The sequence below is a fragment of the Nilaparvata lugens genome, chromosome 6 (assembly GCF_014356525.2).
Source record: "Nilaparvata lugens isolate BPH chromosome 6, ASM1435652v1, whole genome shotgun sequence".
NCBI lineage: Eukaryota > Metazoa > Arthropoda > Insecta > Hemiptera > Delphacidae > Nilaparvata > Nilaparvata lugens.
This window is the reverse complement of record NC_052509.1, coordinates 40,268,791-40,294,208: the sequence shown is the minus strand read 5'-3', so window position 1 is coordinate 40,294,208 and position 25,418 is coordinate 40,268,791. Positions and strand designations below refer to the sequence as shown.

The following is a 25,418-nucleotide window of genomic DNA, read 5'->3' as shown; positions in this document are numbered from 1 at the left end:
CTCTTCTGTAACTCTTCTGTAGGTCATGTCAGAGGCGGCCCCCTAACATTCATCACTTGCAACCACAAAACTCTGAAACTCGATATTATTTTATTACTCATCAACTTGCAGTTCACTTAATTAGCATGTGAATAAATTGCTGATATTCTCATTCTTATAACGATTTTTCCTTACATAGTCCAGGCAATGATTGCTCAAAAAAGGGTATAGAGGGAAAAGTTGGAAGACAATTTTTGACCCCGCAGTTCTGTTTAGGTAGTAAGAAGGTGAACATATCAAAAGTCCCCACCCCTACCCCCTGTGCTTAGGGGGTGGGGGTGGTTTAAAGGTACCATTTTTTGGTTTCTCGCATAAAACTCAAAAACTATGTATCTTTGAGGACTTGACTGTCATATAACAAATTAAAGCTTACATAATTTCCTACAATATTCATCTCACAACTTTTTCTATATATCCTTTACTTTTCGAGATATCGGTTCTTGAAGGTGTGACATTTTTGAAAAAAAAACACGTTTGCCACCAATTTTTTCCATTTTTGCTCTTATAACTTTTCAAAAAACGATGGGAAAAAATCATGCTGATTATGAGCTTATAGAGCATTAAATTCTCTTCGATTTGATGTATAATTCCACACTTTTAAGAATTTCCCTACACCTTTTGCAGCAGCTTTAGTGTTGAGTGTGAAATCTCCATTTTTGCAACAATAGACCAATTGACAAAGGAATTTGGAGGAAATGTATTAAACACAATTTTGACTTTGCAGCTTTGTTGAGACTAGTTGGGAGGTGAACATATCAAAAGTCCCCATTCCTAACTCATGTGCTAAGGGGTTGAGGGTGGTTCAAAAGTTGCATTTGTCAGCGTTTCGCTTCCACGCTCATATCTTGAGAACAATGCGTTCAACCGACGTAACTAACTATTCAAAAATGAAGCTTGATGAATTCTCTACACTTTTTGTTTAAATAACAAAGTAATAATTGTTAAATAATAATAATACATAATTGTTAAAATAACTGGTTTTTATGCTGATGTTTTGCTCTTTCAGGGCTTATAACTCTCCAACAATGCATCATAAGAACTTTTGCTTATCTTAGTTTTGTAGAGCATTTAATTCTCTTTGAAAGGTGTATTATTTCACTATTCCAAGTATTCCTTTCATTGTTATAGCAGCTTCAATGTATGGGGTGAAATTTTCATTGCTGCAACAATTGATAGTTTGACAATGACATTTGGAAGGGGTGTCTGTGACACAATTTTCGACATTGCTGCTTGATTTGTATTAGTTGATAGGTTAATATATCAAAAGTGCGCATCTTTATCACCTCTTTTGAATTTGTGGAACCGCTGAGTTGACACTTGTTGCAGCAATGAAAATTTCACCCCTTACATTGAAGCTGCTATAACAATGAAAGGAATACTTGGAATAGTGAAATAATACACCATTTCAAAGATAATACACCATTTTAACAATTAAACACCTTCAAGAGCTAATATCTCGGAAACTTTTGCCACTCTTTGCCACCAAAATATGTAAGCAAGATATGCCTTCACCAATTATGTAAGGGTGGGAAAATGAAAAAACAAGAAAAAGAGATCGTACAGGTTTTTGATATTTAAAACAAATCAATAAATTATTTATTACAAAATTAGAATTATAATTAGAAATTACGAAATAATAATAATCAAATGAATATTTCAGGGGCTACTCGCTTTGCTGATCTGTGGTCGTTCAGTTTATGATAATAATAACAATAAAAAACTAAAATTACTATTTAGAATTATAGATCTTACTTTACCTTAACAAAAAGTCCCTTGGCCTGCTCTTCAAGGTCCAGTTAAAACACTCCCGAATTTAAAATAAAAAAATATAAAAAAAACTCTGCCAGTTGATTGAATCAAAAACACCAGCTTTCCCTACAAGATTCAAATCCTGAAAAAACAATTATGTAGGTTTAAACTGCCCGGACTGTGACAGCCTATAATTGAATTCTCAAGACAGAATCCTTCAGGTAACCAATGCCTTAACTCAACAACTCACTTCACAAACGGTTCAAGTATACGGGCCTCGAAAGAAAAATTCCAAATCTATTTATGTGAAAAACACATGTAGCCTTGATTCACAGACCAAAAGTCAACTCATTCTTGTTTGTATAGCATGGAGCTAAACCCATAATATTGCCTTCACGAAACGTGATAAAACACACGTTTCATCTTTGTACATTGGAGATCTTCTCGCTTTATCAATTATATTTAATAATTAAATCCGCGACCAGATTTCCAATTCACAAAATAATATTTCAAAAAATGAATAGGTTTTGATGTCATGTATGACATACATCAAATCGAAGAGAACTTAATGCTCTATAAGCTCATAATCAGCATGGATTTTTCCCATCGATTTTTGAAAAGTTATAAGAGCAAAAATATAAAAAAATTGGTGACAAACGTGATTTTTTTTCAAAAATTGCACACCTTCAAGAACAGATATCTCGAAAACTAGTGGAGATATAGAAAAAGTTGTGGGATGAATATTGTAGAAAATTATGTAAGCTTTAATTTGTTATATGATAGTCAAGTCCTTAAGATACATAGTTTTTGAGTTTTATGCGAGAAACCAAAAAATGGTACCTTTAAACCACCCCCACCCCCTTAGCACAGGGGGTAGGGATGGGGAATTTTGATATGTTTACCTTCTTACTACCCTTAACAGAACTGCGGGGTCAAAAATTGACTTCCCAACTTTTCCCTCTATAACCTTTCCTTGACTGGACTAACAGTTATTTACTCACACAAATACAGGCTATAAATTCAGTTATCTTAGATCTCTCTTCAGAAATATGCTCTTCCACTCCTTTGAATATACATCCTCAAATATAAATTAATATATTGCCTCTTGTAGGTATTATTTTGTATTAATTTCAATTTTTCCTATGTTCATCTACTTTCATATTCAACAATAATATGATTATAATTGTCTCTAATCACTTTCCGATAAGGTCGATACTGACAATATTGATGAAGACTATATATCCTTCGTGAATTTTCATAGATGAATGGATAATTCAAACTGATACTGTACATAGTTTCGGTAGTTGAGTTTGTATTTTCATCCACAGATATTCAATCAAGTTATTGAAAGTAGCAAGAAATCAAGCCAACTGAAAGAGAGACTGCAAATACTACTGGACCAGATAACGCTTTCCGTTTACACGAATGTCTCAAGAGGCCTGTTTGAGAGACACAAACTGATTTTCAGCTTTCTCTTGTGTGTGAATATATTCAGAGAAGCCGGAGACATTTCAATCGCCGAATGGAACTTTCTCATAAGAGGTCCTGTTGCTAGTAAAATTGTGAGTTATAATTCATTCGCAATAAAATAGTTTTCATAAATAGTACTTGAAAATATAGTTTTCATTAAAATAATCATATTATATTGTTACAGTTCCATACATGATTTCTGCATCATTCTCTCTTTCAAAAGACTAGAAGGAGTGAATGAAGTAGTGTTGAACTATAAGAATCCAGGAAAACTCATCCATTGATTTTGTTAAATGTGTACTTATACCCACAGATTAATCATTGGCGGAAGGTGTGGCTCGTTCATCAATTGGGCTAGTCAGTCGGGTCGAGCGAGGGGTTTGTTACCACTGTCTGAAAAAATGGCTTTTGATGGCCCTGAAAAGGGACCAAGATTGTTGCTGGTGGCCCTAAAAGGGACCAAGGCAGGCTAGATGTTTAGTAGTCGTCGACTGGCGCGATACCACGCCGCGCGAGGGTCCCGGGCAGGTCCGTCTGGTGCGAGAGCAGGCCGGCAGGGGCTCAAGTCAATGGTTCGCAGTCTCCACTCTGGTTTACCCGGGCTACGGAGAGGGCTGACCGGGTGATCTACTACCAGAGGTCGTGCCGAATCTCCGCCGGGAGGACCTCCTCGACCACTTCCTCGTTTAGAAGGGGCCTTCGGTCAAACCCCGGGCAGGCAGGGTCGTAGGCTTCCGCTGCACACACTCCGAAGTCGGTTCGGCACCCAACCCGCGCATCCAGAACCGCGCGCCAGTTGTTAGGCTGGGGCGCTAAGTCTTGGGGCGCAGCTGGCGCGGCGGTGTACAGCCTCAGCCTCTCCTCCACCTGCGAAGCCGACGTAGGGCCCTCCTCTTCTGGGTTCGGCGGCCGGCTCGGTTCCTCCTAGGCATCGGTTGGGTAGTAGACAAGGAAGACACCTCAGGTTGCGGTTAGTCTCGCCGTGGTTCCCTCATTGGCCTGCTCGCTGCTCTGCTCCTGGTCTCGGTAGTGGTCTCGGCTGGTAGTGGTCTCGGCTGGTGGTCTCTTCTGGCTCTTCAGTGGAAGGCTGCTAGTGAGCAAGTGCTATCGAGGGTAGCTGAGTAGCCCCCTTTTATTCACAGTCCCCGAGTTCACCTGCGCTGCTATTGGCCGGCGGTGCTCGGCCAATATTTCAATTCAATTCAATTTATTAATGTCAACAAAAAATTAATATACAATTCATACTTACAAACATAAAATACAAATTCTTTATAAAATAATGAATATAAAATATCATATTCTAAATAATATTGTTGCATCCCTCTTTAAGCAAAGCTTGTGATGAGGGATGGTGTATCTCTAGAATGTTGGATAGCATAAGATACTAATATACATCGTAATATTAATAACATAATTAGATTTTATAATTTTACATTACAATATCAAGAAAAAAGAAAAAGAAAATTCCATTCTCTTATGCTATTTTCATACAAATGTTGCTCTTGTAATCAGTATAGGCCTAATTGAGATTCAACTATATGTTCTACATCAAAGATAAGATCACCAATATTTAAAAATAAAACAACAAATTCTCTTCTGCTCTGTTATACTAAGTAAGATATGTATTTTAAGAATAGAATTGAGATTTACAAACAGATTTGAGAAATAAATCAAAATTAGTCTTCATTTTGTCTCCCTAATAAGTAGTGTCGAAGATACTGTCTAAAAGTTTTGAAAGTGAAAGAATAATAACAATTGGTATACATTGGGATGCTCCAGAAACTTCAAGCAACAGACGGTTTAAAAGTCTAGGACCATAATACGCTGCATGAGCACTGGCAGCCGCTGTTCTACAAGGTGGTTCTAGCAAAAATCTCTCAGATTGTCTACGAGTAACATAGCCGCCATGAGGGGCTATAGGGAATCTATTGGGCCACGAATAGACAAAACTAGCTAGGTCAAGATCATACAAGTGCTCAATACTGAGAACATTAAATTCTTTATAGAGCAAATTTGTTGGATATCTAACCGGTTTTTTCAAGCATATTTTAATAATTTTCTTATACAATACTATAAGAGGCTTAAGAACGGTAACACCACAACCACCCCAGCCAATTATACCATATCGCACAACTGACTGCACAAGCGCAAAGAAAACCATTTTAATTTGCTCAACTGTAAAAATATTTCTCAGTTGAACAAACTTATACAGCGTCTTCCTCAACCTAGAACATAAATATGAAATATGGTCTCTCCATTTCAAATGCTTATCAATGATTATTCCCAAGTATTTGGTGCTGTTCTTAAATATTATTATAGGACATAGACAACTATTATCATCGCATCCAGTTTCATGAAAAGCCAAACTCCCCTGGTTATCTGGCTGACCTGCTGAGGTCAAAGAAAATGACACTGCAGTAGTTTTTGCTATATTCAAACTAACTAAGTTGAAATCTAACCAGTTTTTTATAACTTTCAAACCCTCATTAGCTCTACAAAAAACATCTTCCCATTTTGATGCACAGAAAATAGCAACAGTGTCGTCAGCAAAAGAAAACAAAGAACAGCTCTCAAGCTCTATCTTGAGTAAGTCATTAATGTAAATCAAAATAATATTGGACCCAGAACTGTTCCCTGTGGCACACCCATCGTAATTTCTAATTCTGAGCTCATTATACCATCAACACTAACCACCTGTGATCTACAACTGAGATAGCTTTTGAAGAAACCCAATGCAACACCTCTAATTCCAATACCTTCTAACTTTCTAAATAAAATATTGTGGTCCACTGTATCAAAAGCCTTCTGGAGATCTAAAAACACAGCTATACATTTTTCTTCCCTGTCCAGTGTTTCAATAATTCTCTTAGTAACATATATACAGCATCAGAAGTACTTACACCCTTACGAAAACCAAATTGGCAATTAGATAAAATTTCATATTTTTCCAAGAATTCGACCAAACGAGTCTTAACACATTTCTCAATCACCTTTGACAAACATGAAAGCAGAGAAATTGGGCGATAGTTCCCTGGATCACTTTTGTTACCATTCTTATGCAAAGGAATAACAGTGGCCTTTTTCAACTCGTCGGGGAAAACACCATTCAAAAGCATAAATTTATTACATGAGCCAGAGGAACTGAAATTATGCGAGAATTTGAACTCAGACATTTAGAAAAAATTCCATCAAATCCTGGTGCTACCCCTTTCTTCAAGTTTTTAATACACATATCAATTTCCTCTGCTATGACAGGAAAAAAGAAAAACGAATTACAAAACAATCTATTAGTTTTTTCCCTAAAAATCTTGTCCTTTACCTTAGTAATTTTTTCAGAAATTCTTCTACCAACACTCACAAAATGTTCATTAAGCTCCTCTGCTATTTCATTTACTTGATAAGATCTCAAAATGCGATTATCCTTGGTAACCAACTCTTTAATAGAACAATTAGTTTTACAAGGGGTATCTGTTGCTTCATTCACAACCTTCCATACAGCCCTTAGATTATTTCCACATTCAACTAATTTATTCTTGAATACTGTTCCTTTAGAGTTCGCAATGCCGACTTCAGTGTTCGATTATATGATTTAAAACAATCCATCAGCTGTACATTAAATGGTTGTTTACGAACCTTAAGAGACATTTTGTCTCTTCGCCTCATACATCGAAGAATACCATTAGTCACCCAAGGTTTGATTTTCTTTGTATTATTACTAATCCTTCTCCTAACAGTTTTTGCAGAGTCAAATAATGAACGAAGTCTATCATAAAACAAAGAGAAAGCTAGTCTGGGATCGTTCTCCTGAAGAACATCGTTCCATGTTTCTGTTTTAATTTTTGATTGAAAAACATCTTCATTAAATAATAAAGCCTGAACATCCTGGGAATCAGATTCAACATCTCTGCCATATGACAACCGGCTCTTACGTTCTACACACACACATCACTGCATTGTGATCTGTGATTGCACAATTATATATAGCTGATTTGAATAGACAATGCTTACTTTTCAAAAAGATCTGATCGATACACGATTCACTTAAAACAGTACATCTAGTACTGCCATAGAGATAATTTATAAAGCCATATTCAAGAAGATTATCCAAAAATCTATTACCCACAAGAGACAAATTTTTATCAAGAATATCAATATTAGAGTCACCAACAATTAACCTATTTTCGAAATGTGCTGTCTCATTCAGAAAAATCTCTAGAGCATCCACAAAACACGCTACATCAGTTTCTGGTGACCTATATAAAGCTGTGCAATAAAACTCCAATTCATCATACACTAATTTGAAATTCAAAACATTGGCATAATCTATATCTACTTCCAAAATATTATAATTAAGTTCATTCTTTATGTATACTACAATGCCATCACATTTATTAAATTTTGTTGGCTTTATGATTTTGTTATAGCCAGAGATATCAAATCCAGTTATATCGTGTGTGAGCCAAGACTCAGTTAATACTATAATATCAAACGCGACATCAAGACCAGACAACAAAATACACAATTCATCAAATTTTTCCTTATACTCCTAATATTTAAATGAAAAAGTTTTAAATTCGAATCATTGCAAAAAAAAACTTTCACTTCGTTCAATCACATAGATTAATTGATTCATTACTATTCATATTTTCTAAGTCATCAAGTAAATCACAAATATCCATTACAAACTTATAGAAATAAAAGGTTGAGTTACCAGTGATTTATGATTACCTTACAGCTTTGAAATATCGCTTTCATTTTTTATCACCACCACACTCTTGCTCGCTTCATCCTTTTTCACTAGAACGTTGCTGTCCCGAATCCATACAAAATCATATTTCTTTTCCATTGCGCATTTTTAACTTCTCGGAAAAGTTGCATGACCGATGGCGAATGATGTTGGAAAGCGAGCACCCTGCTCTCAGGAAGAGCCTGCGAAATGCATTTCGATGATATTCCCGGGCCTCTATTATCTTTAATAGCAGATGATCTGAAACTGGAATGCCAAGCTTCCTTGTCTTGTCGACGCAGAAAACGAAACACAATAGGCCTAATACTGCCCTTGACTCTCGACGGCAGTCTATGTGCAGTACTCAGGCTTTGGGCCGTTATATCACTATTGATTACCGAAGAAATGCTATTGAAAATCTGGAAGACAGACTCATTAGGCGTCTCGGTGATCCCTGTTACGACCAAATTATCTCTACGAAAATACTCTTGCATATTACAAACTTCAGTTTTCAATTTTTCATTTTCAGCCTTCAATACACTAATTTCACTCTTAAGATTTTGTATTTCCTTTTTATACAAAATGATTTCTTTTTTAAAGTCGTCAAATTCGTTTGATATAAATTCCATAGAGTCTTTTATTGAATTGAAGTCTTCTTTGAAAGAGGGAGAAATCTCTGAGTGTATCATCTGTTTCACAATAAGTGCGATAGCTTGAAGGTCGGCAGGAGAGAGAGCGCCTGACGCTGTAGTAGAATGAGAGGCACTATGAATAGTTGAATGACCGGCCTTATCTTCTGACCTATTTACGGCAGTTCCCGACTTGCATGAAATGCACTTCCATTTACATTTACTTTCATTAGACATTTTACGAAAGTTTTGTTCCTTTATAAGTTGACACAAGAAATGAAACTCATTTTTACAAGATGAACACAATAACAGGTCCTGTTCAGGAATTTCACCTGTTATTAATAGAAACGTTAATAGAAACGCAGGAACGGGTGGCGGCGACTGAGGCGCACCCTGGTGGCGGGTGGGTCAACCACTCATTTGGTTGATGCGTGGCGTGGGGAGCAGAGCAGAGCGGCAGGCTGAAAGGTAGCGAACGCGAGGGAGGTATCAATTCCCCCCCCCCCCCCGTTTGAGGTAGCCACGGCGAGAATTTATTGATTGCAAAAAACAAGATACAATGTTTACAAAATATACAAAAGTGCCATTGGGCGATAATTTTACAGAAGTGAGACCAGAAGGGTCTCCCCCAACAGGTGGGTTGTGGTCAATAATTACAGAAATAAGACCAGAAGGGTCTCCCCCAACAGGTGGGTTGTGGTCAATAATTACAGAAATAAGACCAGAAGGGTCTCCCTTCCTATTGAGATAATTTTCTTGGTTCAACACGGCTTCGCGTTGGATTGCGGTTAGCATGTGTAGACACTGGTTAATATGGTCTTTGTGCGGTTCGAGTTGATTTTCGGGCCAGTGGCTCCATTCCCCTGGCCGTGGAAGGGTTTGGCCAAACAGGATTTGACTGGGGCTGTATCTTGTTGCCGTGTTCTGTCGATTTCGCAGGGTGAATAGCACGGATGGTAGTTGGTTCTCCCATTCTTGGTGTTGTTCTTGTAGGCGGATCCGTAGTCCCTTCTTGAGTTCCTGGTTCCTTCTCTCGGTAGGGTTGGCTCGGGGGTGATAAATTGGCGTGGTGTAGTGTAAGACTCCCCATTTGAGGCAGAGTTCGTTCCATAGTTTCCACGTACACTGAGTGCCATTGTCGGAGAGTAGGATTTTTGGGTATCCCCATCTGGGAAACAGGTGCATATCCATCGTGCAGCCAATCGTGTTGGCGTCGCCGTGAGGCAGCGGGTAGGCTTCTATCCACCTGGAGAAAGAATCAGTGATGACCAATATGAATCGATTTCTTCGCTTGGAGAGTGGGTAGGGGCCCATCAGATCGAGACATATGGTTTCCCATGGTCTAGTAGACCGTCGCGGTCGTTGCGTAGGTTCGTGATTCCGGTTGTCCACTTTTGAGCAGCTACACAGCAGGCAATTTTGTACGTACGCTGTTATCTGTGCCTTCATACGGGGCCAAGTGTAGTATGTAGTGATGTTTTGGTAGGTTTCGGCATAGCCTGGATGTCCCATTAGATCATCGTCGTGATAGCGGAACAGTAGCCAGGTGCGAAGGTTGGGCGGTATGACTATTCGCCAACCGTTGCGTGTCTTCTTCTCCCAGAGTCGGTTGTGTAGGCGGTAACTGGTGAGGAATACTTGATCAGTTCCCGGTTGATCCTCCAACGGTCGGGGTTCGATCTCCATCCATTGTTGCACCTGCACGTTGATCTGGTCGTCTGTGGCCTGTGCTTTCCGAATCTCTTCTAACAGTTCAGTTTTGGTTGCGATGCTTGCTAGCGTAGCGGGTTCACTGGTGACTGGCAGGATGTCGGGAGGCATGGTTCGTTCTAGTTGTTGACTGGTCTCCTCAACTTTTTCGTTGTCGGGTTGCCGTGACAGTGCATCGGCGAACTGATTCTCTTTACCCGGGCAGTGTTCTAGGGTGAAGTCAAATTCTTGTAGGAGCAGGGCCCATCGAGTGAGTTTGGCGCGGCTGTCCTTTTCAGTTTGTAACCAGGTAATCACCTTATTGTCGGTACGGAGTATGAATGGCCTGCCTTCCAGGTAAGGGCGATATCGCTTTATTGCCCAGACAACCACAAGGCACTCTTGTTTGCTACTGTGATACTGTTGTTCCGTGTGGTTCAGCTTGGCACTGGCGTATGCGATCACCTTACGGTCATTGTTGATTTCTTGGTATAGGACAGCCCCTATACCGACCTTGCTGGCGTCTGTCTGTAGGATGAAGGTCTTGGAGAAATCTGGTCGACAGAGTGGTTGGATGTTGGCGGTCAATGCTTGTAGGCGGCGGAAAGCTGTCTCTTCTGTTGGTGACCATTTCCATTGCGTCTTCATGCTAAGTAGCTCAGACAGAGGCGCACAAACGTCAGCAGCGTTGGGTAAAAGTTCTTGTAGCCAGCCGACTACTCCGAGAAATTCTCGCAGTTTCTTTCTGGTGGTGGGTGGTTGGGCAGAAGTCACAGCTAGGATAGCCTGCGGTTTTGCTTGGTTGCCCTCGGAGGTGATTATGTGACCGAGGTATTCAAGTTGCTTGCGGCCGATCTGGCATTTTGCTGCTGAGACAGAGAGATTGTATAGATTTAACCGTTCAAACACTTTGGCTAAGTGGAGTAAGTGTTCTTCCCAGGTATCCGAGTACACAATGATGTCGCCGAGATAAGCGTAGCAGAACTTGTCGATGTATCCACTCAGTACCTTGTTCATCATGGATTGGAAGCAGCTGGGTGCATTTCGTAGGCCGAAAGGCATGACCTTAAATTGTAGCTTTTCGCCGTAGGGAGTGGTGAAGGCCGTGTAAGGTCGAGACTGGGGTGCGAGTGGTACCTGCCAGTATCCCATCCGTAGGTCGAGTGAGCTGAATATTTTTGAAGTTCCCAGGCTTCGAATGACGTGCTGTAGGGTCATCTGCGGTGCCGTGGCTGGAACGGTGATGGAATTCAGCCATCGGTAATCGATGCAGAACCGTGATGTGCCATCCTTCTTGGGGACAATGACAATTGGAGAGTTGTAAGGCGAATCACTGGCTTCTACCAGGTTGCGTTCCTTGAGGGCGGCAACTTCGGACTCGATAATTTGCAGTTTCTCCCGTGAGTATCGGTAAGGCCGCTGGCTGCGTATTTCTGAGCTGTTGAGTTGAATTGTCATGGTGGCGGCCGTGGTGATAGAGGGTGGCAGCTGCTCCATGAACAATTTTGCGTGTTGTTGCAGTAATACTGTTAACCGTCGGTGCTGGTCGCTGGGCGTGTCTTCTAGTAACTTGTCAACCAGGTGAGTGTCCATCTCTACTGAGACTGGTGGTTGCGCTATCCAGAAGATCGTATCTCGCTGCGTCTTGCCGTAGATTAGCCTGTCTTGCTCAAAGTCAAGCACTGCCTTATTCTCCCGAAACCATGGTCGTCCCAAGATGATGTCTTCGCGTAGGTCAGGTAGACCTAGGAAGGAAATATTTTGAATGTGCTGTTGGATCTGGAGTTCCAGATGTCCTTGTATGGCCGTTTCGCAGCTAGTGGACGGTTGGCCAGCAGTACAGGTAGCTTCAGCGGTTGGATCCGTGTACCGTGGTCGAGGTGGGCAGCTCTCACGAAGTTGTGCGTTGCGGCTGAATCGAGTAGAGCGTGTAGTTGTTTACCGCGAGGATGACAGGGATCCGGGGTAGAGTCTGTCCGTCTATCTGGATCACGGCTAGGTTCGGTGCTTGGCTGGGCGGAGGGCTGGTGATGTGGTTGTTGACTACTGGGGCGGCAGTGTTGGTGACCTTGTCGGTGACTGCGGCCAGGGCAGTGTTGGTGACCTGGTGGCTGACTGCGGCTGGGGCAGTGTTGGTGACCGGCTGGTTGACGGCGGCTGGGTCAGTGTTGGTGACCTGGTGGCTGACTGCGGCTGGGGCAGTGTTGGTGACCTGGTGGCTGAATGCGGCTGGGTCAGCGTTGGTGACCTGGTTGTCGACTGCGGCGAGGGCAGTGTTGGTGACTCCGTCCATGACAGCGACCCCGGTAGGTGGCGGGTGCGTGTGGGTCACAGTTGCATGTTCCTCCCCAGGCTGGTGGTCGATGACGCGCTCATCGTCAGCTGGTGATGCTGTCCTCTCGCGGGCCAGTAGAGGCGCGGCTGGGTGCTGTGGAGAGTCTCTGTCAGCCGGGAAGAGCAAGGGGTCTTCGGCGACATTGGAAGGAGACTTAGCGACGCTAGCAGGGTCTACGGTGGCGTGACGGGTAGGCGATCGATCCGTTGTGAGTGAGACGGTCATGAGTGACGGCTGGGTGGTTGACGTGCAAGGGTGTGCCGGACGCGGTTGCTGTTGTGAGACGGTGACCCGGGTGACGACTGGTACTGGGTCATTCTTGATAGCCCGTGGAGGTGCGGCTGCTAGGTACCGTGGAGAGTCTCCGTCAGCCGAGAAGAGCGAGGGGTCTTCGGTGACGTTGGAAGGAGGCTTGGTGACGCTGGCAGGATCCAAGGTGGCGTGACCAAGGAATGACTGGCTGGCCGGTTCGGTGACGGTTATCGCTTGTAGTTGGGGTGGTGACCTGCGAGGCTGGCGCTGCGGGTCTTGCACCTCATCGTTAGTGTAGTGGACTCCTACTTTCCGTGCTGGAGGGGTGGAGTCCGAGTCTCTCCAGTATCGCCGTTTCCCTGCCGTTTCTTCGCGAGTTCTGGGCAGTCGCGATGAAAATGCTTGGCCGGGCAGTAGTGACACTGAGGAAGCAGGTTGTAGTTGAACCTCGGCGGCGGCTCTCGATGGGGTGGCCCTGCGGGTGCCGTAGGTTGAGGCGGCTTATATTTTGGTCGACTGTTGAGGTCGGTTTCCAGGTAGTTGGCGATCATGATCAGCTCTTCATAGTTCGTGGGACGAGCAGCTCGAACTAGGGTGTGAAGCTCGGAACTCAGCTGACCGATGAGCAGGGCGATCACCTCGTCTTCAGCCAGGTTGGTTCCTGAGTGCTGCTGTAGTTGGAGCTTCTGACGGATGAATCGCTCCACTGGCTGGTTCGGTTTGTGGGTGGTGCCATAAAATTCCGTGTGAGCGGCTGCGATTTTATGGGCTCCCGAGAAACGGGCCTGAAGTCGGTCACGGAACTGTTCCCAGGTGGTGACGAATTCTCCGTAGTCTCTCCACCAGGCGGCGGCGTCGTCTTGTAGTTGCGCTTTTAGAAGCATGACCCAGGTATAGCTGGGAATGTGGTGACCCTGTAGCAGCTCTGTGCACTGTCGCATGAAGGTGATGGGGTCTTCATGGAGCTTGCCGCGGAAGAACGGTAGCAGGGTCGCTATGCTGGTCAGCTGGCTGAGGTTGCCGGTGTAGCTGACGGCTGGAGCCGGTAAGTTGGCCATGTTGCTGGTTGCGGTAGTGGCGTGACTAGAGGTTGACGGTGGAGCAGGCAGGTTGACGGTCAGCGCGCTGGGTTGCAGGGTGGTTGGTCGAGCGGGCTCGCTGGTGAAGGCGGGTGGCTGCGTTGCCCCGGTTTTGCTGGTGGAAGCGGGCGGCTGCGTCGTGCTGCTGTCGGTTTGACCGGTGGTCTGTGCAGGCCAGCCGGCGAATGTAGACTCGGTGTGCTGGCTGGTTGACTGCATCGAATCTTTGGTGGTCGTATCTCCACTGTCTCCGGCTCCGGTTCTAGTCGCTACCATGTTCAGGTGTTATGGGCGCCACTGGGAAATTGCCTGTTCCCAGACAGGTATTCTGAATTGAAAGATTCAGAGACACATTTTGTTGAAAGAAAATAAGTTTGAATTTTTTGTGTGAAAAATTCAAGACATACATTTAGATGAAAAATTTAAGACATACATTTAGTTGAAAATTTAGGTTGACATTTTGTTTGAAAAAAAAGTTTTGACAGTGATAACGGGTTACTGTATCTCCATACAGTGAGTGGCCCCACGTTGGCAGGCGCCAATAATTGATATGGCAGAAGGTGTGGCTCATTCATCAATTGGGCTAGTCAGTCGGGTCGAGCGAGGGGTTTGTTACCACTGTCTGAAAAAAATGGCTTTTGATGGCCCTGAAAAGGGACCAAGATTGTTGCTGGTGGCCCTAAAAGGGACCAAGGCAGGCTAGATGTTTAGTAGTCGTCGACTGGCGCGATACCACGCCGCGCGAGGGTCCCGGGCAGGTCCGTCTGGTGCGAGAGCAGGCCGGCAGGGGCTCAAGTCAATGGTTCGCAGTCTCCACTCTGGTTTACCCGGGCTATGGAGAGGGCTGACCGGGTGATCTACTAGCCAGAGGTCGTGCCGAATCTCCGCCGGGAGGACCTCCTCGACCACTTCCTCGTTTAGAAGGGGCCTTCGGTCAAACCCCGGGCAGGCAGGGTCGTAGGCTTCCGCTGCACACACTCCGATGTCGGTTCGGCACCCAACCCGCGCATCCAGAACCGCGCGCCAGTTGTTAGGCTGGGGCGCTAAGTCTTGGGGCGCAGCTGGCGCGGCGGTGTACAGCCTCAGCCTCTCCTCCACCTGGCGAAGCCGACATAGGGCCCTCCTCTTCTGGGTTCGGCAGCCGGCTCGGTTCCTCCTAGGCATCGGCTGGGTAGTAGACAAGGAAGACACCTAAGGTTGCGGTTAGTCTCGCCGTCGTTCCCTCATTGGCCTGCTCGCTGCTCTGCTCCTGGTCTCAGTAGTGGTCTCGGCTGGTGGTCTCTTCTGGCTCTTCAGTGGAAGGCTGCTAGTGAGCAAGTGCTATCGAGGGTAGCTGAGTAGCCCCCTTTTATTCACAGTCCCCGAGTTCACCTGCGCTGCTATTGGCCGGCGGTGCTCGGCCAATAGAAACGCAGGAATGGGTGGCAGCGACTGAGGCGCACCCTGGTGGCGGGTGGGTCAACCACTCATTTGGTTGATGCGTGGCGTGGGGAGCAGAGCAGAGCGGCAGGCTGAAAGGTAGCGAACGCGAGGGAGGTATCAATTCATTGTCCGATTTGGATGAAATTTGGTATGCAAGTTATTTGAAACAAGGCGCAGAAACGTATGTGTAACGATTTTTGGTAGGACCTCCGGTTTTTTTGTAATATTTAAAAACCTTAGACTTACCTCAAAAGCTACTTTTTCGTATCTTTGAAGATACAACAATTCATGTATTAGTTATTTTTTGACTAAATTTTCAGTTTATCAGGTACAATAATAAAATTATTGTATTGTATGCATTTTGTGTGCATTTTTTTCACGCTCTACAGTGTCAAGTCTTTTGTTTTCCTTTAGGTATGAGATCGGAAACCGATTTGTGAGCATTAACATTCTGCATAGGCATAACAAGCCATAACATTAAATCCACTTTTCATTAAAAACATCATTAGCAACCTCCTGTCACTGTCACCAACAAAATCATCTTATTTAGAATCATTTTCCATCTCACCATCGTCTGTGAGACGATTCATCATCTAAATTGCCTACTGCATATTCCATTTTTCCGTCAGTTGACCGATTTCTTATAATTAATTATTAGAAAAGTTGTATGCCTTTATTGTAAATATGGAGACGATATAAATGTACCTCCTTGATAAGTCCGGTGTCCCTGCAAACAGTGTCTCTAGCACTTTCAATGGAGAAAATAATAGATGACATGGCTAAATCTTCACAATATACTGTACTTACTGTACTGGCCCTTCTAATTAGATTGAAAGTTGTATTCATAAGTGAGGTCTACTGTTCGCAGAACTACTAGTATTTTGCCGCATTCCTTGTTTTTAGTAATGTATTGCAGCATAGTAAATTACAATGTATTTTCATTTTTATTAATATCCCTCAAATAGCCAATAGCTAGAGGGATTTCAAAATATATGTAGCCTATACTGTTTTCATTGAAATTGTATTTTGAATAAATAAATTAAAATTCTAATTGAAAAAATTCTTGACCTTATTGATAGTATTTTTGACGATATTCTTATAGCATATACCAAAGAAGCCAGATCTGCCTACATTGTCGGAAGCTAGTTGGTTCGCTGTAAATTACCTATCGACAACATTTGAAGGTTTTGAAACATTGCCAAGTGATTGCATCTCCTCAAAAATTGTGATTAGCTTTGGAGATTTCTCAGAGGTAAAATTATCTATTTTGTATGCATTAAGAATTATTCCATCAATAATATATCCACAGTTTTTTTCATATTCTAGTAGTTATTTTTGGGCAATCAAATTCTCGTTTGTACGTTTTCAGAATTTTTTTAACTAATCGAGATGTCCCTTACAAAAACTTGATAGATTTCCTTTCTTGAAAAACAGCTATAATATTTTAAAGTCATGTTTTTTTTAAATTCATGATGTTGGTTGTATTGATTAGATGATAAAATATAAAAAAGAATAGACCACTAGAGAATAGAATAGAAGCATTAAAATAGCAATATAACTTTTCATTTGTAAATGTATTCGATTTCAGACTATCAGCATTGACAATTCAAAAGCAGAAGAAAGCAGAACCAATTGGAGCAATAAATTGAATCTGTTCCAAAAGTTGATGGTGCTTAGATCACTGAAAGAAGAAAAGGTAACGTAATTCAACCTCTATCAATCATGCATTGTACAAAAAAACCTCATGAATATAAAAATTAATTTATTATAATCAAGATTTATGTGTAGTGAAAAAAGTTCATGTTTAGTTTTCAGTTCAATAGTATAGGTAGATTTGAATTTATATGGATAGTTTACTTGATAGAAAAAATATAATCCATTAAGAAAATGAAACATGCCATTAAGCAGGCACATCAATAATTTGAGATTTTTGTATTTACAGGCCATTTGAGTAAAACTAAAATGTGTTGAAAACATATTTTGTTTAATTTCAGTCTCATTCAGCTTTTGTAATTATGTACAGATTTACTAATGTGTTACCGGAACTTAAATATAATATTCTTTACCGTATGTATAAATATTATATAACTTACATATGTTGCAGGAACTTTATCCTGATTGGCTATTTTCAATTCAATTGAGTAATGGTAGTCTACTTTTGTTTATAATAATTCATATGATAGTGATTCTCCTCATTCGTAACTCTGACATCAATCATCCGAGAAATTATTACCAAGTTTTTTCAAGTATGTTTCAATAATTCACATTATCATCTACAATTTATTCATTTCAGTTGGTATTTGCTATCACTGAATATGTCAAACTACAAATGGGCCAAGATTTTGTCGAAAGTCCTCTGGTTAACCTCCATGTGCTGTAAGATACTCAACATCCATTGTATATTTGCTTCATTTTTCATTGCCGTACTCCATTATCATACAGTTTTTAGACATTTGTCTCATTTTTCATTTTTATAGGCAGTATGAATAGGCATAGTTTCACTTATCTATTTCATATATTATCAGTTATTGCACTTGCATCAATTGTAATAATACCACTCATCTTCATTCTTCTACTTCATTATACTCGTAATTTTTACTTGAGCTACGTATAAATACAAACCTCTGCTTCTTTTAGTTAATTTTCATAACCTTTGTACTTACAACTGCACATACAGGTATTGTATACATACGGTATTCATTTTATTTCACTCACTCACTTATTACAGCTCTGATATAATTTACACGTGCTTTATAACATTATGCATGCTTCATAATGTACTTTACTCTTAAATGTCAATGCTCCTCTATTTCAGTAACACAAATGTTATTTCTCATCTTTAAATCGGTTTTAAGTTGATGCAAATCTAGGAATATTAGGCCTACCCATATGGTACACGATATTTAAAACTACATATTTCACAATATCTAAAGCTAGATCTTCCACCTATGGTACACAATATCTAATTCACCTCAATTAACACTATTTTTTGGAAGAGTAGATTCAAGTCATGAATAATATTTTCATTTACAATAATACTAACAAATTGTTAATATTTAAAATAATATATTTAAATATGTAATTAACTAATAATTATACTATAGTACATGATTTATAGTGGTATACATTTATTGATATAATATTGTATCTAGTGATTGTCCTCTGATTTGTTTAATGTTTATGAACCAATAATAATAAATGTAATGTGCTTACTGGTCTAAACAGATACAAGGACACGTCGAACATCACACCGTTGGTGTTTGTGCTGAGTACAGGCTCGGATCCCGTGGCAGGTTTCCTGCGATTCGCGGCTGAAGCGGGTGCTTCCGAGAGAATCCAGTCGATCTCGCTGGGTCAGGGCCAGGGACCCATAGCCGAGAAAATGATCCAGTCTGGAGTCAAAAATGGAGAATGGGTTTTCCTACAGGTAATAGACTGCTTCACTGCACACCGCTCATTCATTGCCATCAAATTGGATTCTTCATTACTGTTATTTTTCATATCTATTCATTTGAAAATCTTTAATATAATAAAATAAATAATCGTCTTATACATGATAGGAAATTCACGAATGACGCATCATCTCTTCTAAACGAAATAACTGAACTGATTAACTTGAAATTTTGCATAAAGATTCTGAATTTACTGAGGGTGGACATAGGTTATTTCTATTGCTATTAATCAATTAATTCTAATATAATTGAAAGTAATTTATTCAATTTGTGATTCAAAGTTTACGTAACTATAAAAGCTCAATAAAATAGGGCTATCTTCAAGTGACTCCGTAGTTTTGTTGATAGCGCCCGCAGTTCATGAATCTAAGGTTGCGGGTTCGAGACCTATCAAACTCATTTTCTTTGTTGGAAATTTTCAATTCTTAAAGATTATCCATGTAATTTCAACAAAATAATAAATAATTATTCTATTCTTTCATGTTTCCTGGACTTGAAAAGATTACATTCTATAACACCAAATTTTGCTCAGTGCAAAGCTCGGGTTACCTGCTATTATGTCATTGTTTCCAGGTTTAAGCCCATTGAAACAAAACTTACTTACTTAATCCTCTTCGTTCCTAGTGGAACATAGGACATCAACAGCACGGGGCCTCCATCTCACACGGTTCTGAGCTAGATCCTTCATCTCTCGCCATTCCTTTCCCGCATCCTTTGATTGCTTGTGCACACCTCTCCTCTTCTCCATGTATGACGGGGTCGTCCCGGTCTCCTTCTCGCAGCAGGGTTCCATTGAAAAGCCTGTCAGCCGGTGGTCTGCGTCTGCGCAGTATGTGTCCGATCCATCCCCACTTCCTTCTCCTCATGGTTATACGCATGGGCGGCTCTTGGTTGATCTTTTCCCACAGCTCTGCATTGGACATTCTATTGGGCCACTATATCTGGAGTATCCTTCCAAGACATTTATTGGAAAATACTTGAATTTTCCTGGTAGGGCTATTTGAAATTTTCCAAGTTTCTCTACCATACAGCAAAACACTCTTAGGGCCGGTTTCCGAGCTCGGGATCTATAAGTTATGGACTTACAGAGTCCAGGACTAAAATAAGCTCTCGGGTCTAAATTGACTTTCTGAGTCATGATTTTATCTTCTAAACTCCGGAGTCTATCAAGCTCTCGAATTATTTGAGTCCAGGACTTTAACGCAGTAAACGTGAGGGAAATTCACAATATTTTGCTGTTGTATTGTTGGCATTATAGCAAAACGGAAACAGCTGATTACAGCAAGACAATTCAAATAAGCTTGCTCTCCAAACTATATTGTAAAAATACGTTTCGATTTCTTTGTAGGCCTATTCAAAGCAAAACCTTTGAAAGGTGAATGAATAAACATCTCATTTTACGTTATGCTATTATTGATCATTGATCCTAACCAGTGATTTTGGAATAAAAATTCAATTAGGCTATTGAGTTTGAAAACGTATTTGTTTTGAAAAAAAAACTGGAGAAATAATTTATTATTGTTATTATTATTAATATGTTGAATATAACATTGGATAATAACATTCAGATTGGAATACAAATTCCAAGGCAATCCTTGTATTATTTTGCTTGAACATTTTTAGGTTATGTCACAGCCGTAAAATGAGGTTAGTTTTTTACGCATATTTCTAATACAATTTTATTCCAAAATGAACTTGCAAACTATAAATTATGAATTTAGATGGACTAATCCAAATAATTGAGGTATTCCATGATATCTATTTGGTTTTTTATCTACTCCAAAACAATAACTGAATTGTGTTTGCTCAGTTAAGTCTAGAACTATGAAATGAAATGAATGAAAAAAAATGAACTTGAATTTAAACCCTACCCCAGTCAAGGGTTTAAAATCACGCTGTTTTAAGTCCTGGACTTGACGATTTTTTATAAATCTTCGACTCGGAAAGAGGCGAGAATCTAATTTAAGTCCTGGACGTATAAGACCTTCACTCAGAAAACGATAAACTCCAGGGTCTAACATGATATCTAAACTCCAGTCTATTTAAGTCCTCAACTACGTTAACGCTTTGGCTCGGAAAGCCAATTTTCTGACTCCAGAGTTTAAAGACAGTTAAAGTCTAGAACTTGGCTAAATCCCGAGCTCGGAAACCGGCCCTTAATGTTTGAGTTGTATAATCTTACTAGCCGTCAGGCATGTAAGAGGGCTTGCATGTAGACCTCAGCGGAACCTCTGTACCGATTTTGAACATATTATGTCAATTTGATCTCGAAAAACACCTGAGCTCTTCCACCTCAGCTAAACCTGTGTACTGAATTTTTCCTTATATATTTTCATCAATTATTGAAAAAGGTGAGGAAACGCAGAAAAGCTGGTAAAACGCTAATTTTGGGCGTATCTTTGGCGTTATTTCAAATTCCTTCTAACACAACATTATTGCACCCCAGCTGAGCTTCTGTAGTAAATTTGAACATTTTCTGTTTATTTGTTCTCGATAAAGTTGAGAAAACGCTAAAAAGCGCAGATTTTGGGCGTATCTTTGGAAATTTTCCCAAATCCTTTCTTATTGCGCCTCTAAAGGGCCAACTGAACACACCTACCAAATTTGAAATGTTATGTCATATTTTTATCATATGTTAGGACGATCCAGTCGGGGGTCCAGACTAAACGTCTGGCTAAACGGATATGGCGAGCGAAGCGAGCCTGACGGCTAGTAATTTAATATTCCCAGGAATAGCTCTGATTGAAAGTAGTAGTACCCAATCAATTTTTCCGCGATAAATCAGGACCTCCTAAATAGGTATTTAGGAGATACTGGATAAATTGGTATTTAGGAGGTCCTGGATAAATGCATTCCAATCTTCAACTTGGTGCCAACCTAACAAAGTCAACTCAACTTAATGCCAACCTGACAAAATTTTTAGTTTAGTTACCAGAACAACTGTTTCGAAGAGGTACTCTCTCTAGAGTTCTATATTAACATATTGTATGGACATTTCAATTATAATTTTAAGATATTGGAATAAGAAGAATATACATGCTAAAAGACGAACTTTAAACCCTTAAAAACCACCCTTAGAGTTAAAATATCGCCAAAAGATTTCTTAGTGCGCCTCTAAAGGGCCAACTGAACATACCTACCAAATTTGAACGTTTTTGGTCCAGTAGATTTTTAGCTCTGCGAGTGAGTGAGTGAGTGAGTGAGTGAGTCAGTGAGTGAGTGCCATTTCGCTTTTATATATATAGATTTTATTTTTCAGACTAATCTGGTTTGACTGAAACACTTTGTTCAGACTACTGAAAACTTGTTTTGCCTTGCCACAGCCTTCTATAGATAGAAGGCCGGACATGTTCAATATGGCAACGTGTGGTTCAGGCCGAATTTATTTGATATGCATAGATTCATTACACCATTAGAAAAATTGTATTTTGTAGAATCATTTGTATTATTGTATATTGTGAAATCATTTGCATTTGTTAGTAGGGATAGTAAGTATTTGATTTATGTCAATAATGTGATTATAAACCCACAGAGATATGTAAAGATGGATTAAACTATTGCTATTGGATTTCAATTCTTCTGTGATTTTGAGTATACTATTATGCCTAGATATAATTGAGTTAATGGACAAAGTTGAATGAATTATCATTATTCCAGCAATTTATTCATTCAATAACTTATTAATTCATTATTAATATGAATTATCACTTCTCTTTATAAGGCTACTTTGAAATTATTAAAACATGATATAAATCTTCAATACCCTACTCTTTTGTATTTTTTCTTCCAAAACACGACTAGTTCCAATTCATCTAAAGCCATTTTTTTAAATAAAAAAATATGAGTTGAAACAAGTCTTGTTTTAAAAGAAAAAATAATAATAAAGGGTAGGGTACTTAATGATGTGTTTTAATATAAATTGATGGATATTTTTACGAACAAAAACTAAATTAAATAAATAAATAATAATAATATTATTGTAGTAGAATATATTCCCTTTGATAGATATTATTGAACTATCGATTATCATTACGGTATTGAAGATTTATATCATGTTTTAATAATTTCAAAGTAGCCTTATAAAGAGAAGTGATAATTCATATTAATAATGAATTAATAAGTTATTGAATGAATAAATTGCTGGAATAATGATAAGTTTGTTATAGATGCACAAAAAGCGAATGCATTAAATTCAGAAGTTTCTTCTGCCCTTCATGTTTCATTTACCACACTACCTAAATAGCAGAATTTATCTACTTTCCTGTCCAAGGATGATGTCTCTTTGATTTGCACCATTCACAAACATCACCTTAGTCTTTTCTTATTTATTTCCAGTCCAATGCTTTCTGCCACTTGTTCAAGTTGTGAGGTCTTCTCTTGTAAGTGTTGGTGGCTTTCAGAAATCAGGCACACATCAAACAAAACTTGTTAAACAATGCAAAGGAATATTGTTGAAATGACTGGCTATTACGGTTAGGTACAACTTTATAATAGAAATAAAAGTACAATTTTATCTTCGATTCCTTGTAAGAATCATCATTATTGAGAATCATAATTATTGAGGTCAATGGAAGAATTGTGATTTATGTATTTCGATTCCTTGTAAGAATCATCATAATTATTGAGGTCAATGGAAGAATTGTGATTTATGTATTTGTGGGTAGAACTGTCACCTGGCGTCGTCTTGGATGCTGTCGATGGAGCGCATTGTGATTGGCCTAATACAGAATGCACGCGAAGTGCACAACGACTTCCGTCTGTTCCTCAGTTCGATGCCGACCAACAAATTCCCAATCTCTGTGCTGCAGAACTCGGTCAAGGTCACTAACGAGCCGCCGCGTGGACTGCGCTCCAACGTCAAACGTGCTTTCATCGACTTGCAACAAGATTATTTCCATGACCACCGTAAGTGTCACTTCAATTTCCTATAACTCTTTCAATTGATATCATTGCAACTATTCAAAAGAATAGCAGCATTTCAAATACTACAGTTCGTTTTATCACGGACACTAAAACCAGTTACATACAAATCAATTTTTGGACCTCCAATTTTTGAATTCTACCAGATTAAACGGAAGTTGACAAACATCATCTGTTTGATATAATAGATTTTATAAGGACGGCAAAAATCGTACATCCAAAAATCGATGTGTGTGTAACTAGACTTACTGTCGTCTGAGTGATTGACATTAGAGTTTACTTGACATTAGTCAAGTGTTCGGGTGTTCACTTGAGACAATTTAACTTGAAATTGACGTAACGTGAAACAACTTATTGTTTTTTCGAATTAATATGCTTCTTCTGATGTTAACTTATTTGGATAGTTATTTTTAATCTTTCATAGGACGTATTTGCATTATGGTCAATTCTCCATGAAATTATGCTTTTTACTCTACTTGAATACGGTGCATAACTTGAATACGGAATACATGATAACTTTATACATCTTTGAATTATTCCTAGTAATTGATGCTTGTGGATAAAGGAATTCAATAATTATTGTGAGTATTCTGAAAGTATATTTCATATTATATGCTTCTTCATTAGAATGAACAATGTCATTTTTACATACTCTTTACTACCGTAGTTATTCATGCATAGCATGGATAATATATTATTTAAATCACGCCTCTCCTTGTGACATCAGCCAATGCATAAGATTAATAATTTAGTAATCTATGAATTTGTCTTGTACCATTACTTGTTCCCAATATTGTATTGTATTTGATTCAATAAATATTGAATATTATGAATGTTGTGGCAGCACTCCAAGAGAGTTGGCGCAAGATGATTTTTGGAATATGCTTCTTCCACGGTGTGATTCAAGAAAGAAAGAAGTTTGGTCCCCTCGGCTGGAATATTTCGTACGAGTTCAATGATAGTGATCGCGAATGTGCCTTGCTCAATCTGCAATTGTTTTGCAGTGATCACTATGTCATACCATGGGATGCCTTGGAGTATACTACAGGTAATCTAAAACCAATTGAAACCTATTCCTACTCGTGTACAGGCTTGACGGATTGGGTCAATTTACTCAAAAGATAAAACTCACATTATTAAAATATCCACTCTCTGCGAACTTATAAACTAATGCGAATATTCTGAATATTTTTTATTTAGTCTGTACACACCTTAAGCTAGGCGCACACCAGTTAGTCAAGACAAGACAAGCCATGAAAAGACAAGACAACTTTAGACAAGGCTAGACCAGACAGCTTCAGTCATATTGACGCAACACACAACAATCAGTCACTTTAGTCAAATCGGACCGGTGCGATTATGATTTGGGAGTGGATTTGCTTGCAAGAAAGAGCAAATAGGAAACACTGGATTCATCCATATAATAGGAAACGGGAAGAAGAGAACATATTGGAGAATTTTATTTTAGAATTGAAAAGTGATGAAGAAAAATTTCATGATTTCACACGTTAACACTGGAATCATTCAACTAACTGCTGAAACTTTTAAAAAATAGATTGACAAAAAAGAACAAACATTTTAGGAAAAGCTTATAATTATTATTATTAGATTATTATAAACCATTTCTTTCGACCATATTCCCATTATGGTGTGCTC

General features: G+C 39.8%; 1 protein-coding gene across 1 annotated transcript in view; it reads left to right on the top strand.

Moving 5' to 3' along the window:
* LOC111061278 (dynein heavy chain 6, axonemal-like) overlaps positions 1-25,418 on the top strand; it is a 182,765-nt gene that overhangs the window by 124,429 nt on the left and 32,918 nt on the right. Inside the window, exons 57-63 of the mRNA XM_039430794.1 lie at positions 3,117-3,350; positions 16,493-16,642; positions 16,979-17,086; positions 17,684-17,766; positions 18,616-18,817; positions 23,507-23,747; positions 24,607-24,810. Coding sequence (XP_039286728.1) covers positions 3,117-3,350; positions 16,493-16,642; positions 16,979-17,086; positions 17,684-17,766; positions 18,616-18,817; positions 23,507-23,747; positions 24,607-24,810 — 1,222 coding nt within the window. The remainder of the gene's footprint in view (positions 1-3,116; positions 3,351-16,492; positions 16,643-16,978; positions 17,087-17,683; positions 17,767-18,615; positions 18,818-23,506; positions 23,748-24,606; positions 24,811-25,418) is intronic.